Source organism: Gasterosteus aculeatus, chromosome 8 (genome assembly GCF_964276395.1).
Source record: "Gasterosteus aculeatus chromosome 8, fGasAcu3.hap1.1, whole genome shotgun sequence".
Lineage (NCBI taxonomy): Eukaryota > Metazoa > Chordata > Actinopteri > Perciformes > Gasterosteidae > Gasterosteus > Gasterosteus aculeatus.
Window position 1 is genome coordinate 16,133,781 of NC_135695.1, and position 18,690 is coordinate 16,152,470.

The 18,690-nt window shown below is 47.2% G+C and overlaps 1 protein-coding gene across 1 annotated transcript in view; it reads right to left on the reverse strand.

Annotated features, from left to right (window-relative positions):
* The window catches only part of fbn3 (fibrillin 3), a 52,123-nt gene that overhangs the window by 5,981 nt on the left and 27,452 nt on the right, over positions 1-18,690 (reverse strand). Inside the window, exons 9-58 of the mRNA XM_040184413.2 lie at positions 18,520-18,645; positions 15,228-15,380; positions 14,055-14,306; positions 13,795-13,938; positions 13,468-13,587; positions 13,205-13,330; positions 12,990-13,112; positions 12,402-12,677; positions 12,239-12,292; positions 12,021-12,146; positions 11,578-11,703; positions 11,229-11,348; positions 10,182-10,319; positions 9,782-9,832; positions 9,513-9,638; positions 9,168-9,395; positions 8,884-9,009; positions 8,670-8,798; positions 8,397-8,522; positions 8,087-8,212; positions 7,867-7,989; positions 7,600-7,725; positions 7,293-7,418; positions 7,011-7,133; positions 6,747-6,869; positions 6,523-6,648; positions 6,302-6,424; positions 5,852-5,974; positions 5,604-5,765; positions 5,457-5,525; positions 5,208-5,333; positions 4,978-5,103; positions 4,721-4,870; positions 4,554-4,625; positions 4,343-4,468; positions 3,826-3,951; positions 3,467-3,592; positions 3,266-3,382; positions 3,042-3,170; positions 2,818-2,937; positions 2,525-2,650; positions 2,243-2,395; positions 2,078-2,143; positions 1,851-1,976; positions 1,412-1,531; positions 1,210-1,332; positions 905-1,036; positions 690-815; positions 399-605; positions 100-225 (exon numbers count right to left, since the gene is read on the reverse strand). Of these exons, the coding sequence (XP_040040347.2) occupies positions 100-225; positions 399-605; positions 690-815; positions 905-1,036; positions 1,210-1,332; positions 1,412-1,531; positions 1,851-1,976; positions 2,078-2,143; positions 2,243-2,395; positions 2,525-2,650; positions 2,818-2,937; positions 3,042-3,170; positions 3,266-3,382; positions 3,467-3,592; positions 3,826-3,951; positions 4,343-4,468; positions 4,554-4,625; positions 4,721-4,870; positions 4,978-5,103; positions 5,208-5,333; positions 5,457-5,525; positions 5,604-5,765; positions 5,852-5,974; positions 6,302-6,424; positions 6,523-6,648; positions 6,747-6,869; positions 7,011-7,133; positions 7,293-7,418; positions 7,600-7,725; positions 7,867-7,989; positions 8,087-8,212; positions 8,397-8,522; positions 8,670-8,798; positions 8,884-9,009; positions 9,168-9,395; positions 9,513-9,638; positions 9,782-9,832; positions 10,182-10,319; positions 11,229-11,348; positions 11,578-11,703; positions 12,021-12,146; positions 12,239-12,292; positions 12,402-12,677; positions 12,990-13,112; positions 13,205-13,330; positions 13,468-13,587; positions 13,795-13,938; positions 14,055-14,306; positions 15,228-15,380; positions 18,520-18,645 (6,543 nt within the window). The remainder of the gene's footprint in view (positions 1-99; positions 226-398; positions 606-689; positions 816-904; positions 1,037-1,209; positions 1,333-1,411; positions 1,532-1,850; positions 1,977-2,077; positions 2,144-2,242; positions 2,396-2,524; positions 2,651-2,817; positions 2,938-3,041; positions 3,171-3,265; positions 3,383-3,466; positions 3,593-3,825; positions 3,952-4,342; positions 4,469-4,553; positions 4,626-4,720; positions 4,871-4,977; positions 5,104-5,207; positions 5,334-5,456; positions 5,526-5,603; positions 5,766-5,851; positions 5,975-6,301; positions 6,425-6,522; positions 6,649-6,746; positions 6,870-7,010; positions 7,134-7,292; positions 7,419-7,599; positions 7,726-7,866; positions 7,990-8,086; positions 8,213-8,396; positions 8,523-8,669; positions 8,799-8,883; positions 9,010-9,167; positions 9,396-9,512; positions 9,639-9,781; positions 9,833-10,181; positions 10,320-11,228; positions 11,349-11,577; positions 11,704-12,020; positions 12,147-12,238; positions 12,293-12,401; positions 12,678-12,989; positions 13,113-13,204; positions 13,331-13,467; positions 13,588-13,794; positions 13,939-14,054; positions 14,307-15,227; positions 15,381-18,519; positions 18,646-18,690) is intronic.

The window sequence follows — 18,690 nt, forward strand, 5'->3', positions numbered from 1 at the left end:
AGACAGACAGCTGTTCAGTTTTCATGAAACCCGATGCCTTTTAAACCAAACTGGCCGGTAACAAAGAGAGATCATTAGCAGGACAGAGATCCGCCGTACCAACGCAGGAGGTTCCGGTGAAGTCGGTTTTGTAGCCCACGTTGCAGTGACAGCGGAAGGATCCGATGGTGTTGATGCACTGGCCGTTCCGACACAGATCCGGCATCACCTGGCACTCGTTGATGTCTGAAAAGGAGGCATTTTATGAAGTAATCTTCATGAGGCAGGCCTCTTGCTTGCCAAACAAACAGGCTTAGTGCCTCGAGTCGGCACTAAGCTGAGCTCACGCTCGCTTCTCGCGATGAATATTTTTCATCGATTGATTACATCCATTGAAATGAATTCGACTCGACACACACCTCTGCCGTCGGTGGTGTAGCCGGGTCCGAGCGGGCACATCCTCTTGTACTGCACGGTGCCGGGCAACGGGCAGAGCTCGCACTGGGTGCCCCAGCCTCGGCCCGTGTTGCAGCAGCACTCGGACTTGGTCACGCTGTTCCTGTTAGTGGAGGACTGCTGGCACATGGTCTGCAGAACCTCCGTGTAACAGTAGCCCCTTCGGTTGTCTAACGGAGAGGATAAAGGGACGTGAGGAGGGCTCGCGGTTATGGGCGCCTTTGACCCCTTTGACCGGGTTCAGCGCATCTCACCAATGCATTCGGTTCCGGTGGAGCTCGACTCGAAGCCGTCGTTGCACTCGCAGCGGTAGCTTCCCACTTTGTTGACGCAGCGTCCGTCCTTGCAGATGCCAGGCTTGGCCCGGCACTCGTTCAGGTCTGCCAGTAAAAAAAAAGGACAGGAGGATGAGGCGAGGGGCGAAGGACCGTGGATGACCGGCCACATTGGCTGGAACATCTTTACTCACCCATACATCCCTCTCCGTCCGGTCTGTGCTGCATGCCAGGAGGGCAGATGCACATGAAGGTACCGATCAGGTTCTTGCAGGTCATGCCCCTGGAGTTACAGTCGTCCAAACCCTCAGAGCACTCGTCTTGGTCTGGTGAGGGACAATGGCAGAGAGACAATCATAAGCAAAACTCACAAGAGCCTGCGGGAATTTAAGCTGTATCGTGTTTCAGAGAACTAATGAGTGAGAGATTAGAGACGTCAGGGGTCGAGGAGCGTTAAACGTGACACATTTCTGTGATTAAAGCTACGCTTCTCTCTCACCTCTGCACATGCGTTGGTCATCTCGCAGCACGTAGCCACCGGGACACATGCACTCGTAGGAACCAAAGGTGTTAACACACCGGAAGGCACACAGCAGAGGATTCTGGGAGCACTCGTTGATGTCTGCAGCCAAGAAGAGGGACAGGTTCTTTAAATTAATTCACTATGATTTCACTTGTCTGTTACTGTGTTAATGACTGACCTTCACAGGTCATCATGGATCCGGGTTCGAAGCCCTCCTGGCACGAGCACTCAAAACCACCCACAACATTGGTGCAGGTTCCGTTTCCACACGGGTTTCCTATAGAGCACTCGTCGGCGTCTGGAGAAGAGCAGGTATAGATACAGCAGGCAATTAAAACCAATGACACATCTTTACTGTACCTGAGACTTAAAAAGCACTAATTAGATGCTTGAATTTTACTCCAAAAATAGACCACGCTGTCATGCAGGAAAAGGCTGCTACTGGTGATAAAAATAACATCACACTGATTTCATTATATATCACGGGGCACAGGAATAAAGTTCCTTAGAAGAAGAGGAGAGCTGCAGTTTTTGATTTTTTGATTTTGATGTCTGTAAAACGACTCGTCTTCCATGATTCTTATGTTGCAGTTTGTTAATATCATAAACCATCTCACCAACACAGTTGACTCCAGTGTAATCCAGGTTGTATCCGAAGGGGCATTCACAGCGGAACGAGCCATCTGTATTGATGCAGATACCATTCTGGCAGATTCCTGGATTATCCAGACATTCATTCATATCTAAAAAAAACAAAGCAGAAAAAAATAGCCGTTTTTTTAAAAACATATGAAAGATGTCCACAATCGTCTGGCAGGTTCGAGCTGTGAGTTTTAGCCCGTACCCTCACGAGCATCTCCCGGTCCAGGTAGGGCTCCGTGGCCGAAGGGACACAGAGTTCTAAAAGCAGCTGGAAACATAGCAAAAAAAAGAGGTCAGGTTCATTTTTTTTACTAATGTCTTTGTGTGTGTGTGTGTGTGTGTGTGTGTGTGTGTGTGTGTTACGCACCCTCGCTCTCGCGTGGGCACAGCTCACAGGGGAGTCCCCAGCCCTCTCCAGGCATCTTGCTGCAGCAGCACTTGGCCTTGGTGTTGTTCAAATATTTAGGGACGGAGCATTTTCCTGCCTCGAATTTTGTAAAACAGAAACTCTCCCTGGTATCTGCAGCGAGAAAAATGATGGACAGCGACTGCTCTGTTATTCACGGGACAAAACACTCCTCCACCACCTTAGTAAGGGAGATCAAATATGTCACCTTCATTCAGGGTGCAAATTAACAGCTTCTCTCACCGTAGCAGCGCCGTTTGTTTTCAGAGAGTACGAAGCCCGTCTGGCAGGTGCACTGGAAGCTACCAGGGGTGTTTGTGCAGGTGCCAAACTGACAGATGTTAGGCTCCACCTCACACTCGTTGATATCTGGAAGGAGAAGGAGTAACGGAGGTGGGAAAATAGTGGTGGTGTATTTGTAGGAGTGTGTTAGAACAGATGGCTAAGTGTATGTGTGGCTGTATTCATTACTGAAGCTCGATAATTAACTAATGTGTGTGTAGGTGTGTGTGTGTGTGCAGGCAGGTATGTTGTACCTATACACTGGTCATTCTGCACCTCGTAGCCAGGAGGGCAGATACATCTGAAAGATCCGTCCAGATTCTGACAAGTTCCCGGAGAGCAAGTGCCGGGTAGACTCACGCACTCATTGATATCTGGGAAAAATGGCAAATCGGAAAATGTCAGTTCATGTCTTAGGATGTCAGACAAACTGTAGTGTGAGTCATTCCATTAATACCCCGTGACTCCAGCAACTTACCAACGCAGTTTTTCCCATCCGGGGTATTCTCATAGCCCTCGTGGCAGAGGCACTGGAAGGAGCCGAGTCCGTTGATACACTGTCCGTTCCTGCACACCTGGCCCTGGAGTGCACTGCACTCATCCACGTCTGTGAGGTAAACATTGGGAGATGTAAACTTAAATGTAGGCTTTGACGCTGGCTGTTGTTGACCTCCGCAGGGCAGAAGAGTAAACGGTCCACACCCATGCAGTCGTTGTTGTGTGTGAGCTCAAAGCCGGGGAAGCAGAGGCAGTTGTAGGATCCCACCGTGTTCTTACAGGTACCGTTGCCACATGGCTGTCTGTCACACTCATCGATGTCTAAAATACGCAGAAGGGACAATATTTAGACTCAATATGCAGGAGTGAATGAATGTTTGTGCACTTCTGTGTTGAGCTTCTCACCCATGCACATGGTCTGGTCAGCGGTGGCCTTGAAGCCGTTGTGGCAGAGGCAGCGATAGCTTCCCTGTGTGTCGATACATTCTCCATGGCTGCACACATTGGGAATTTCCTGGCACTCATTACGATCTGAACAAAACATTTAAAAAAGGTCATACAATTTTGAAAATGCCCATTATGATTTCTCAATGCACGTTGAGCTGTCTTTATAGTAGCTTGTTCTAACTATTGTCAATTTGTCATTGGCTCTTAAATGCAAATCACAATATTTTCCTCATAACATCCTAGACACATTCAGCCCAGCTCTCTGGTATTTTAATATAGGAAACCTCAGTCAGGTCCGTCGGACAGGCCACACTCACCCAAACACGCCCCACTGGGGGACAGTTTGAAGCCGGGCGAGCACTCGCAGCGGTAGCTGCCTGGAATGTTGATACAGTTGGCGTTGCGCTGGCACAGGTTGTCCCCGCTGTTGCACTCATCAATATCTACGCGGTGAGAAGATAAAAGAGAGAACCACGAACATCAATCACAGGCTCCATGACCTGTCTGTCATCAGCGGGGGGGGGGAGGGAGAAAACACAACAGCTCCATTTGAGCTGTGGTAGAGTTCGGTTGCCGGTCAGTCACTGGTGGGCTCCGGTCTCTGTGATTCAACGTCCAGCCAGGGGCTCAGAGCCATTACACTTGTCTTTACAAGGGCATAACTCATGTGGGGGGAAAGCAGCACTAACTCCACTGAGTGGACTGCTTGTAAAAGTGCCTCTCGGCCAGTGGGTGAGCGTAACCTGCATTTGTGTTTGATTCAGAGGTCGTATTAGATGTGGTTATCTTCCCTTGCGTCACAGTGAGAGGAAAGAAAAAGAGAGAGGGTTTTACCTTCGCAGATGAGCAGTATGTTGTTGTAGCTGAAGCCCATTGGACATTCACAGCGGAAGCTCCCGATCTGATTGATACACACTCCACTGGCACAGATGCCAGGGATTTCCCTGCACTCGTCAATATCTGAACAAAACAACACCACGGATTGTTATGATGCAAACTGTACCTCGTCACAGCACCACTGTTGTTTCTCATTATTTGACCTTACCGATCGGCTTGCCGGTGTGGATGTCGATGATGAAGCCAGGAGCCATGTTACCACACAGTAACTGGTACTCGTCTAAGAACCGACAGGACAAGAGACAATTAGATGATTCGAGAGACGATTCGTCGTCTTGGAACCTGCCGACTCTTCCCTCGTTTATCGAAACTCACTGGTGGCGGGAGTCGGGCAGGCCTCACACGGCTTGTTCCAGGCTTTCCCCACATTGTAGGCACAGCAGCACATCTTCTTGGTCATGTTGAAGGAAAGCTCGTTCTCACACGTGTCGTTGAAGTTACGGTAACACACACTCTTCCTCATGTCTGCATTTCAAAGAGGAGGACAATCCTTTGAGTCCAAATGGCTGAGAAACGGTCAATGCTTTTGTAGTTTAAGTCATGACAACTATTTCCCTGTAGGTCCCACTCACCCATACAGTTGTTTCCTCCATTGACCTGCATGTACTCGGGAGGACACACGCAGGTGTAGTTGCCCAGAGTGTTGTAGCAGGTACCTGGTCCACAGATCCCGATGTGAGTTGTGCACTCGTCAATATCTATATACAAAGATGTGATATTAGACCATTGAAGAAAAAAATTGAGGTGAGAGCAAGTTGTTAATTGTCAAAAAATCCAGTGTGATTTCTCCTGCAGCTCTTACCCTCACAGATGCGTGTCTCCTCATTGAGATAGTAGCCTGCTGGACACTCACACTGGAAACTACCAAAGGTGTTAATACAGTTGCCACCTTGGCAGAGACCTGGCAGCTCCTGGCACTCATCAATATCTAGAGGGCAAGTCCGATTGTTAGTCAATTCTAAAAAAGGCAAACATTAGTGCTATAAGTCTCCACTGGTGGCAGCTGCTGCTGCGATCGATATTTCAAAGCGAGGCTTGATGAGTGATTCACCTTCCAGGATAACCGTGATGGGGTTGGGTCTGAATCCTTCTCCTCCTGGACAGAGAGTCTTGTATTCCGCTACAGACAATACGCAGTCAAGTTAGTGTGATTCTCCGTTTCAGAGTGGGTAAATCAAGGTGATTGACAGGCACGTACTGGAGTTGGGGCTGGGGCACAGTTCACAAGGGTTTCCCCAGGCTCCTCCCTCGGAGCAGCAACAGGACGCTCGGATCACACCCACGCCGATCTCCGCGCTGCAGGAGATTCCTCCGTCGCCGCGCCAGAGAACCTCCAGGTAGCAGTTGCCAACACGGGTGTCTAGGAGAGGGGAAATATTTGCGTATCGATACACGGGAGCGTCCCTTTCGTGAAGAGTAGGTAGGCCAGCTTTAAGTGGGACTCACCCACGCAGCCCACTCCCGTGGGGTTGAGCTCAAAGTCGGCTGGGCAGTTACACAGGTAGCTCCCGGGAGTGTTCACACACAGCCCGTTGATGCAGTTCACGGGGTCCGCACACTCGTTGATGTCTGCAACACACACACACACACACACACACACAAGCTCAGCAACACAGGCCAGAAAACAACTACCTTTCTGGAATCTATTAACCTCCAAGTTTATGTGCTGCTGTAAATGGAGCAACGGAATACTTCTCTCACATGTCCCAAACCGAATAGTTCAAAGGTGAAAGGAATGAAAGGACGGAATTAGATGTGTCTCATTTGTTTGGATATCTTTTGTCAAAGATTATTCATTGGTAATACAATGCATGAACAAAGTCCGTTATTGCAAATGAAAAGCTATTTGAGTCTGTTCTGTGTCTGAACTATACGTGAGTAAAGGGTAAAACTGACCAGTGCAGTTTCCTCCGCTGCGGTCCAGTTCGTAACCATCGTCACACACACAGCGGAACATCCCTGGAAGGTTCTGGCACGTTCCAAACACACAGATGTTTTGGAAATTACACTCATCGATGTCTGTGGCACAGGCGGCACGGAGAGAGGGGATGTCAGTTACACCACGGGAATAAATACAACCGCCGAGAGAATAAAATGTGACCAAATGAGTGAGGCACCTTGACAGGCCTTGCTGTCTTCTGTCGGAGTGAAGCCCATTTCGCACTCGCAGCGGTAGCCGCCTGGAGCATTCAAACACTGTCCGTTCTCACACAGGTTCACGTTGTCTGCACACTCATCCATGTCTGAAACAGAACAGACGAGTGCATTTTAAACATGCGATTGGAGTCGCTCTCCGCAAACATTAAAGTATGATTTATGAAGAAAGTTTCAGCAGTCTTACCAGAGCATGAAAATCCATCTCCATTGAAGCCGCTCTTGCACGTACACCTGTATGATCCTGGTGTGTTGACACAGTCTGCATTGGGGTTGCAGTTGTGGTCCTCTAGAGAGCACTCGTCCTGATCTGCAGGAAGAGTGAGAGGAAAGTGTTGTGAAAGTTATACTTTGTGTCAGAACTGCCTAAAATGACGTGGCTCGTTGTGGTTATGTTGTACGTTGTTCTGACTTTGTATCATGTTACTATCTTGTCGAAATATGTACTTACCCACACACTTGATGCCGTCTCCCACCCAGCCGTCTCGACAGCGGCATTTAAAGCTTCCGGGGACGTTGATGCACGCGGAATGCATGTCGCAGTTATGAGCCTCGATCTCACATTCATCAACATCTGGCGAGGTGTACAGATCCATTAGCCAATACTTCAATCAGGCAGTAACACACAAAAAAACCAGACAGTTTTTGTGTAAAATGCTCCTGTATCAATGGAATGCAAATGTATTAGTAGTTATTTTAATATCATACATATACACAGCCAGGCCCAGTGTACCTGTGCAGCCAGTGGATCCCTTCTTGACAATGTAACCCAGCTGGCAGTGGCAGATGAAAGAGCCTTTGGTGTTCTCGCAGTCGCCGTGGAGACAGATGTTTGGGTTCAAGTCACATTCGTTCACATCTGGGAAGACAGGGCAGGGCAGATTATATGTGAATGTTCTAACATTCAGAGGTTAGATTGACTCGATAATGGGTCTGACGTTGAGGAAGTTCAACGGATCAGCTCAGAGGAAGCGAATGAATGAATACATTTTGCCCACAGGAAAGCCATTCATATTCAAAGAATTGTTTTTTCGTCTCACCAATACACGTCCTCATGTCCATGGAGGCCATGAAGCCATCGTAACACAGACAGCGGTATTCCCCCGGAATGTTGGTGCACTGGCCTCCGTCACAGATATCTGGAGTTTCCTCACACTCATCAATATCTAATAGAAAAAGCAGAACATGCATTTCAATGGGATCGGTGTTATTCTTTCATGGGATGTGATGGAAACATGATGTCATTGGTGCATTCCTTCATAGTCACACAGATACGGACATACGGAACATATCATGTGTTGGATTACCTGCGCAGGTCCTTAGGTCAGGCATAAGAGCGTAGCCCTCACTACAGCTGCACTCATAGCTGCCCTCGGAGTTGGTGCAGTGCGTTTCGCAGCCTCCGTTCATAATGGTGCATTCATCAATATCTGAAAAGACGGTCCCGATAACAGTTAACATCTTGCTTTCATCACATAAGCAAGTCAAGTAGACAAACAGATCCCCTTGTTAGTTCATTCCACTCACCAACACAGCCCTGTCGGTCCGGAGTGGCCTGGTAGCCCGTGTCACAGGAGCACTGGTAGGTCCCCGGCATGTTGATACACTGGCCATGCTTGCACAAGTTGTCACTCAGCTGGCACTCGTTCACATCTGGCAGGACAAGCAAACGAGTTAGGCAATATATATATAGATATAAAATGTTGCACTTAGTACGTAGTTTCTGGCTGATTTCAGTGCAGTAGCTCTGAAAATACATTTGGCATAACATGTGATAACACAACGTGAGCCTGGGTGTGTGTTTGTGTGTGTCTGTGTGTGTGCCTGTATGATTCACCTTCACAGGCAGAGCCATCGTTGCTGAGTGAGTGTCCGGGGGGACATTCACATTCATAACTCCCTTCTGTGTTCAGGCAGGTTCCTCCACGGCACAACAGGGGATTTCTCTCACATTCATCAATGTCTGTCCGCCGAGAGGAAGACGGTAAAAAGATGGATGAAGAGTAGAAATAGATGAAAAAAAGAAACGGGAAAGGAACATTAAAGCAGTAGAACGTTTAGGTGATCGGCCAAACTGGAATGCAATTTCAAATGAACGTTTCTAACTCACCCATGCAGTTCTTCATCATCATAAAACCGCTCTCGTATCCCTCGAAACATTCACACTCAAAGCTGCCGGGTGTGTTGACACAAGCACCGTGACCACACAGGTCCGGGGAGATGCGGCACTCGTCGATGTCTGAAAAAACAGAAACGGTCACTAGCCGCTCACTTATTGTCAATGTTTCATCTAGTTTGAGTAAACTTGACTAGTTTTCTCGCACCCGTGCAGTTCCTTTCCTCTGCGGTCAGAGCGAAACCGTTGTTGCAGCGACACTTGAAGCTGCCGATGGTGTTACGGCAATTTCCATGTGTGCACAGGCCCTGGAACACCTTACACTCATTCACATCTGCGAGAGGAAGAAATACAGTTAAAATGGCCCTGCAAACCAAAAAATACACAACTAATTCGACCAGAACACGGGTTTTCTGGCTTGTTTTCCACTCTCAACATAGGATTCTACCAATAAATGTAACTAACGTTACTCTGAATGAAAATCCTTGTCACCTTTGTAGAACGGCCTGCCGGTCAGAATTTCTCCTCTGTTGGCAAAGCCGGGCCCTCTGGGGCAGATGGCTTTGTACTCGGCGGTGGCTGGTTTGGGACACTCCTCGCAGTCGACGCCCCAGGCCGAACCCACCGAACAGCAGCACATGTCGACGCGGTATCTCCCCGGCAGCGGCTCGCCGCACTCGTCCTCGTGCCACTTCAAGTAGCACTGCTCACTACGCGTATCTGGAAAGTCCGGGGGAAAAAGTCCTGAGTTTTGTCCTAGTGGTTCATTGACATTATAATCTCGGGGGAAAAGGACGGTTTTTCGATGTCTTTGCGGCGCTGCGGCCGTCTTCTTACCCACGCATGTGCGTCCGGTGCTGTCCAGTGTGAGACCCTCGGCGCACTCGCAGAGGAACGAGCCCTGGGTGTTTACACAGCGGCCATTTGTGCACACTCCCGGGAACACCTCGCACTCATTGATGTCTAAAGAGAGCGGGACGTTTTAGGAACCGGGATCGAATTACATCGAGGCACAACGGGAACGACAGAGAAGATGATTTCTTGAGCGCAGGACGAATGAAGCAAAACAGGTTTGTCACTTTTCATCAAATGATGAACGTTCTCACCTTCACAGACGAGGCCCTTCATACGTGCAAACCCTCGAGAGCAAGCAGTGTCTGCGCGGACATGACAACATTAAGAGAGGGAATCAAGACATGTTATATATGAGCGCAGTATGAAAGCACACATATTAGGGAGGTATCGGTCTTAAATTTAAATCTGTTATACTGCTTTCTTGACCGATGCAACCAAAAAACAAATTTGGTCTTTTATTATTTGTATTTTGTATTTATAATGTACTTAGTATCTTATGTGCAATGTGAATTTTAAACAGTGATCTAAATGTTGCTGGAGAGGCTACGTTTATCTTTGAAGGACTAAAACCGTGTGCAGTTTATCCTCAAAATGTTCAGAAGATCAAACAAGAGCAGGCAAAAAGAGCAGCGTCCCTGTGTGAGGACTGACCGATCTCGCAGGGTTCACAGGGGCTGCCCCAGGCCGCCCCCAGGGTGGAGCAGCACTCGGACTTCAGCGTGGCCCCGTTGATGTTCACCTCGCAGCGGTTGTCTTGTATCGTCAGCCAGCATGTGCTCTTCATGCTGTCTGTGGAGCCAAAGTTACAAAAGACTTGATTGCAGAAAAGACCTTAGGAGGGTTTACTAGCAACCATTTAGTAAAGATGCGTTATTAACCTTGAACAAATGTTCCTTCTTGACAAAACATTTGCAAAGACATTTTTCCGCCTGCGTGCGATGGTAGGTACCAACAAAACAGTTACGTGCTCCTAAAACGATTACACAACAGCACGACATGTGGTAAAATCTCCAGATCTCCCAAGGGAACCTTTAACAATGGCAACAAAATACTCCACAAGCAATCAGCACGTGACCTTTAACTTTCCTCCCTGCAATAAAACGTTTGTGTTTGGCCGCAAACTTGTTGACGTAAAACCTGTGCGTCGTTGCACCTAAAGCTCTATCTTTACATTCCTTATGCACTGAGAGTGTGTATGGTCGTAACCATGAGACCACAAGGCCACCCAAACACCAAACCCCAATTCACTCTGCTCTTTTCTCCCAGCTGAGTGATGGGATCTAAAAACAGAAAGGAAGCAAACCAGAGAGCCAGCACATGAAATATGTGCGAGTGTATTTATTCTTTCTCAGAATGATTTTTCCAAAAGTAACAAACCATCAAATAAGTGGAATATTGAACCTCAGCACAGTCTTACATACCACATGCCATTTTGAATCTGCGGCAGATCGCTGTGATATAAAGCAATCCCCACGTGAACTAAGGCCGCGCATGCAAGTACTTTTTAATGAATTATGTGTGTGCCATTTTTGCCCAACATCTGAGAACGATAATGTATCTGGATGACTCCTGGAAGCCTGAACAACCTCTGTTTTGCTAAAGTTAGAATCCTTACAGGAAGACTCTACTGCCAACTATTCCCCATTGCCGCTCATTGTCTCCATGTGGACCAAGCGCTTGGGTGGAAGGACGTCTTACCCACGCAGATGGTGTTTGTGGAGTCCAGTTTGCTGCCGTGGGTGCACTCGCAGTTGAAGGACCCGGCCACGTTGCGACACGCTCCATTGATGCACGGGCTGGAATCGCATTCGTTGATATCTGAAACATGTGCAAACACACCCTTGAGGTCGAGGCCGTGGGATTGAACCAAACGCATCATTCTCATCCTTTTGGCCGTCACAAACAGTGAGTGCGTCATTTTTTCCATGAGCCACACGTTTACTCGAAACCAAATGCACCACGTCTGGTAATAACGTCACCTTATGACTACCTTGATGTTGGTAAAAAAAAATATATCACATACACGCAAGTGTGTGTAAGAGCTCACCTTCGCAGGTCTCTGAGTCGGGTTTGAAGACGTATCCTTTAGGACACGAGCAGGTGTAGGAACCCGGAGTGTTTCTGCAGAGGCCGTTGTCACAAAGCAGACGGTTCACTAGGCACTCGTTGATATCTGCAAAATAGATGACGGTAATGTAAGAGGCATTCTTAAATAAAGGGCTGTCATTCAAATCAAGTGTTGTACTTTTAGCGAGTCAAGCTTTTTAATAAAAACGTAAGAAACGTTGACATGTTTCCTCACTTATTGCTGCTGCTGTGGCCTAACTTGGACCGGTTTGGCTAGTGTTAGGTAATGTTGACATATTTAGGTACAATTGAATTACTCGTGTCTCCGTGTGCTTGCACGTTCATAACATTATTTTCCTGTATAACTTATTGCCACATAGGCGTAAATAAACATAATCGTAATTCTACTCCACTATGACTCACCAACACAGTTTTTTCCACTGGTGTCAGACTCGTAGCCGATATTACAGATGCAGCGGTAGCTTCCTCTCAAGTTCTCACAAATGCCGTTCTGACAAATGTCTGGGTCCAGGGCACACTCATTGATGTCTGAAGGAGGACAGGCATTTTGTAGAATGATACTGCTCAGAGGGTGTCTAGACAGCACTGTTTGGATTAATACTCATGAACAGTATACTCACCTCTGCCATCAGCTGTGATGCCAATACCACTGCTGCAAACCGCCTGGAACTCGGCTGAAAGAAACATTCATGTGAGCCGGGTTGCTTTTCGTCCTTGTTATTTTTACTAAGTAAACACGGATTTGTGTGAATGGAAATGGAAACAGTATGACGCTGATTGTACCTGAGTTTCTGGAGGGGCAGGGTTGGCAAGGCTCCCCAAAGCCGTGTTCAGCGTTGGCGCAGCAGCACTCCGACTTGGTCACTGCGCCAGGGAACGGCCGCGAGCACGTGCCCATCTTTATGGCGCCGTAGCAAGTGGTCCTCATGTGCGTGTCCACACACACTCTCCCGTCCACACCGATGGCCAGGCCTGGGGGGCACTCGCAGCGGAAGGAGCCCTCGGAGTTTATGCAGCGTCCGTTCATGCAAATGCCAGGAGTTAGACACTCGTCGATGTCTGATGAAGAGAGAGCACATCATGCGTCCACTAAATATGCTAAGTTTGTGAGTTCAGTCATTCGGAATCTGTCAGAATCTGAAAATGTCTTGTGTTTGAGACGTGCAATAGAGATTTTCAGCTACTCTTGATACTTGAAAACTCTTAGGAGACTCATACATTCATCCATTTATCTATTTCTGTACTTTCACCATGGATTAAAAGAAAGATTTAAAAGAAGTCAGTTTGGTCGTAAAAATAGATAACAGAAGGATTTCAAACAAAATCTGTCAACGCAGCAGGTCTGTATTTGTGTTAATAAATCCCCCGTACCGGTGCAGTAGCGTCCGTTAGGTGCTAAAGCAAAGCCCGGCTTGCAGATGCACTTGAAGCTGCCGTCTTCGTTGATACACATGCCGTTGTGACACATGTTGGTGGTGGCGCACTCGTCGTGATCTGGAGGGAAACAGGAGGGAAATCAGTCTAGGCCAGAGTTCGTAAAAAAGGGGAGAGTTCATGTGAAGGTCGGCCTGCGTTGGCTTCCTTACCGATGCAGTTCTTCCCATCAGGAGTGAGCTCGAAGCCGGCATTGCAAATACACTGAAAGCTTCCCTCTGTGTTGACACAGCGGCCGTTGCGACACATCACACCGTTCACAATGCACTCGTCAATATCTAAAGGAAGGATGGAGAGAGGAGGAGGATGTGGCTTGGTGTCTTATATCTTACCCCTCCAGTTATGAATAAACTGCAGCGATACGCATACACAAGAGTGATCTGGGTTAACAGTAATGTAGCTTGAAAGCACAAACCATTGCATGCTTGTTTGGTGGGGGTTCCGCTGAAACCCTCGTGGCACTTGCAGTGGTACCCTCCAGGGGTGTTTGCACAGTCTCCATTGATGCATGGATTACTCACGCACTCATCCGTATCTAGGGAGAGTACATAATTGACACTTTAGAAGACTTCCCCTGCACCTCCACTTGTAATAAGTTCCTTAAATCAGCTGAAGATGGCAGCGCAGGGCTTGGAAATAACTGCGGTCCTGTCACATATAGTCACTGTGTCTGCCTTCGTGACTGGAGGGTTATTAAGAACTGAGTACATAACATTTGTACAGCATAGAGCATGTGTATTACCGATACACTCCCCCCGAACATCCTGTTTGTAGCCCATGTTGCACTCGCATCGGTAGCTGGTGGGCGTTGGAATGCAGCGTCCATTGAGACACAGGTTGGTGAAATGTTTGCACACGTCAATGGTGTCGTTCACAGAAACGGTGCCTGAGAATACGCGACAGGCGCGTTAACAAAGCAAACAAAAAACAATACACTAATACATTTTTCCTACAGCGAAGTGAGCCCTTTGATCTTATTGAAGTCCACAGTGAGTGACTCACCTATGTGTTGGTGTCCTCCTCCATTGCCTCCAAAGCTTCCCCCGTTACCTCCAAAGCTCCCACCGTTCCCACCAAAGCCCACTCCGCCGTTGCCACCATTGCCTCCATTGCCGTTACCATTTGGTACACTGGGGAACTTGTATCCGTAGTTGTACCCGTTCCCGTTGGTGTTGGGGAAGTGTCCGTTGGGGTAGACGTGAGGGAGGCCGTGTCCTTGAGCAACGCCCACAATGCACAGACGCCTGAATTCGTCTACAAGGGGGACAAAGATCACAGAGAAGAAATCAGGCGATCGTTCTACTGTATTTGACATTTAATTTGCTTCTGGCCAAATGAAGCAAATGAAGAAGATCATATTCATAGGCTCTTAACTGCTAACAACTAACGTTCTTTGGATGACTTAAAGACCTACGGTGTAACACATTTGAAATGTTTCCATTGTATTGGAAATACATTTTGATGATGTTGAAGTTGGAGGAAAGCCTGACAAATTACATGAGAAAAATGTGCATGCATAACGATCAACTGCTCTGCTAAGCCTGCAATAAAAGTACGTATAGTGTATTGTTAAAGTGAAGACTTCATTCATAAATAAGTGGATGTATGCACTGCAGGCTGCAGTGTACATAAACGGTACTGGATATATTTTGTTCTTCAGTCTACAGTCAAACTAAAACACACACATCTTATTTTGGCGGGACAAGAAAAAGCAGCAGAACATCTTGTAACAGATGAGTTTTGAATCACACAATCTCACGCAAAGTTTCTTTTTAAGCTCGACCGAGGAGATGATGGGTCATTATCTTCACACAAATCTTTCCCAGCTTTTTCTGTTCAGTTTTTTCACATGACATCATGCTCATCAGTCTGAGTGGATACTCTTTCCTCGCTGCCACACAAACTCAAAGCGCACTGGGTGTCTTTTTTGTTTAGTTTAAAATCACAGTGTGAAACCAATTTGGCTTGTGAAACGCTTTTGCTGTCATGGCTTTAAGTACCGACTGTTCTCATGCCGAGTCATAGACAATCTATCGCGGGGAGTTTTTCATCAGCAGAGGAAGAAGGTGATGGACTTTCTGTCCCGGTTTTAAATTAAACTACATACTTTTGTCGGGAGTAGTGTGTAAAACCTCTTTCCTCTGGTCTGTTCACACTGTTTTCACGTGTACTCACCGGACCCCCTGACGGGGCACATCTCGGGGATCTGTCCCAAAGCCCAGCAGCGTCCTGTGTCACAGCAGCACTGCATCTTGGTGTACTGACCGTTCAGCTCCGCCGCACAGCGGCCGTTAGCCAGAGCGGAGAAACAGGTTCCCACGCGCTGATCTGAGGGAAGGGGAGACGCGTTCACAGATATTGACGACTGAGCTCAACGTTATTAGAACTGAAGTCCAAGAAATACAATGTTTTTTTGGCATATTATCGTTCAAGTTTTCTACTTTATGGAAATATGAAGAGTTTAATTAATATGCAGATTGAAAATGTTTCCAATTTGTACTTTCATGTTACAGATTAAGAAATAAAACTGAACTGTTTTCAGGATATAGTATTATATAAAGAACAACATAAATCATATAGAACAAATTAACGAAAGCCGCAGGTCCTCGGTTTAAGTGGTTTAGACTCTTTGCTTGCGGTGCGTTCCGTGTACATCACTGTCAGGCGTCGTTAAATGTGCAACCGAGTGTATCGAATACCTCACACCACTGAATGCTCAGAGATACGTTAGTCAGGCTGGAGACCGGAAGCTTTCCACCAAAGAGGGCAGTGAAACACCGGTTTTCAGCCACGTGTAAATCACTCTTTAAAGGCGGAACAATTACCAACACTGACAAAGCTTCATATGTGAGAAAAGGTTACTGGTAATCACTGCTCTTAAACCAGCAGTGCTGTTAACCAGCGGGCACGCCTGGCCTTTCCATGGTGGCTGGACTTCTTTATGGGCTCGCGGTGGGAATAGTTGCATGGGGTCTCAAAAACACTACGGGCATCTGAAGGGCCTCCAAAAGGGGGTCTTATTTGTTACAGTTTTCCAGGTCGGGGTCAATGGGGCAGGGAACAGGGGGCTTCGGATCAAAGATCGTGTTTAAGGAGTAAATTAAAAGGAAGAAATCAGGAAGTTTCTTCAAGTAAAATACCAAGAAAGGGGACAAGGCAGTCAGAGGGAGGTAATGCAAGTGTATTATTTTAGAAAGTGAGGAGCATGTGTGGAAAAGAATTTCTGAGTGCATAGACAGAAAAAGGGGGAGAAAAAAGGGGAAGGAAGAATGAAGAGAGGGGGAGCGGAGGGAAAGGCAAAAGTCGATTAACACACTAATGAGCCAGCAGTCTGGAATTAATCAGTTCCATGTGGAGCAATTCTTGCCAATTAGATAGAACATGAGGCACCGTGTCTGAGAGCACATATTGTACAGTTCACACACGTTTACACAAATACACACATAATTACACACAGATATGCATTCCCATACTCACCCAAGGTCAGGCACGCAGAACATGCACACAAACACATTTGTCCGCTTAAACAAAATATGTATACACACACACAAACGTACACACACAAACTCAATCTGCAAAACATCCCATAGGAACGACGGAGCTGGAGGCCGGTTGGGGGGAGAGGAAAGGGGAGAGAGAGCGGGGAGGGGGGGGGGGGGGGGGTCGCTGATGAGGATGATGATGGCTTAAATTGGATCCAGACCCTGGTTTGCTCGCTAGTGTTGCTCCACAACGCCGAGCACATGCTATCATTTGACGAAGAATTTTTACAGACTGAATAACTGACTGGACTTCTTTTTTTAAACTTCCACCGTGTGTAATGGTAGTTTTCCTCACTGTCAGAGCCTGCAACAACTCCCGCTGGCTTTCCTTCTCCCCGTACAGTACAGTACCTCCCACAAACACGGGCCAATGGCCTCATAGTATAAATTCCAGGACCAGAGCTGTACATCCTGCTTCTAAAACACGCGCAGCCGCCATAAAAGACATTTACTGTCTGCAGTGCACTTTGTGCTCGGGCCACAAAAAAGGCAGAGAAATGGGACCGACCCAGCTTTGCTGTTAAAGCGTGGTCACGGGGTTTTGGCACTGGCCTGGTTTTGTTATGGTTGACTTATCTCCGCTTCTGTCTCCTCCCGATTTAGATTGTCCATTTTGGATGCGGGACAGAGGAAAGATATATTAAGGTTTCGTCTGACACCTCTTGTATTTACACCCCCTTTCTCCCAAGGAAGGAGATGGGAAGGAGAGAAGGAGAAGGGAGGATTTAGAGGAACTGAATCCTCAAATGAAATAAACAAGGTGTCAGGGGAAGGATGAAAAAAAAAAAAGGTCCCCAGGAAGCAGTAAGATAGATAAGGCGCATGGGAGTGCAGGAACGCTTCAGTTTTGGTAATAAATAGTTAAAACACAACAACCAGAGGAGACGGAACAAGAGAAAAGAACCCGACAGAGATGGAAACGTAGTTGAAGAGTAAATAAGTGGAGAGAAGGAGATTTGGGGCGATCCACTGTGCACTCAGAAAGAAACCTGAAGAGAGAGAGAGAGAGAGAGACGTCTCTTCAGGGCAAAGAGGAAGAAAAGGGGATAACAGTGGAAAGTTGAAAAATTTGGCCACGTATAACGGAAGACAGATGAAAAACTTTGGGGATTGTTTGATTTGAGCGCCACTCTCTCCCATGCAGACGCATTGGCACAGGCACACCAGGCTCTGTTAGTTCCATATCTGTTGTAATCCTTCTCACAGTATCTTTTACTCCTCTTTCCAATGCGTCACTTGTTTGTTTATGAAACAGGAACTCATTTTCCATCAGCTATTCACCCTCTTCTTCTTCTTTTTCTTCTTCCATGTCGACTTTTATCCTTTTTGTGTTCCCTTTCATATAGGCATTTATACACTTTAGTTTATGTTCAGATGCAGGAAAATAACTGTAAGGAAACATGTATTTTCAATATACCAATCCAAAGGTTTTAGTCCGTTACATAACTTTTTGGAGCAGGCGAGTTGAGCTGAGCATGGAACGGAGATCCCAGAAATGAACTATTTGTGCAAAATCTTGAAATAATGTACGTACACCTGGTTGTGTTTCACTGTGGCTGAGACCATGGGTGAATATTTGGGAATACATTCACAACGGGTCACGTTTCATGGGACACGTCAGTTGAGTATGCACAGCATGAGCGTGTGTGAATGACTCAGAAGGGCACTAACATTAAAGGAGATGATCCTGTCAAGGTCAAATAGTGCGTGCAAGTGTGTTTGTCTGCACATGGTGACCACAGGCCAGCTTGACTCATCAGGACTCCACTCACAGGAAGCCATGATGGAGGGAGGGAAGTTGGCGGCCAGATGTGTTGCTTTTAGCTAGCCGGGGGCGGGGGGGGTGAGGAAATGCTCAAATGAGAGTGCTGGAAATCTGTTTATATGTATGTGTGTGTGTGTGTGTGTGTGTGTGTTAGACTCACCCACACATCTGGAGCCATCAGTGCTGGAGATGTAGCCGCGCGGGCAGGTGCAGACATAGCTACCGGCAGTGTTGGTGCATTCTCCTCCATCGCACACACCGGAGATGGTGCTGCATTCATCAATGTCTGAAACAGGGTTGCATGAAGAAATTCACATCACGTACGGAACAA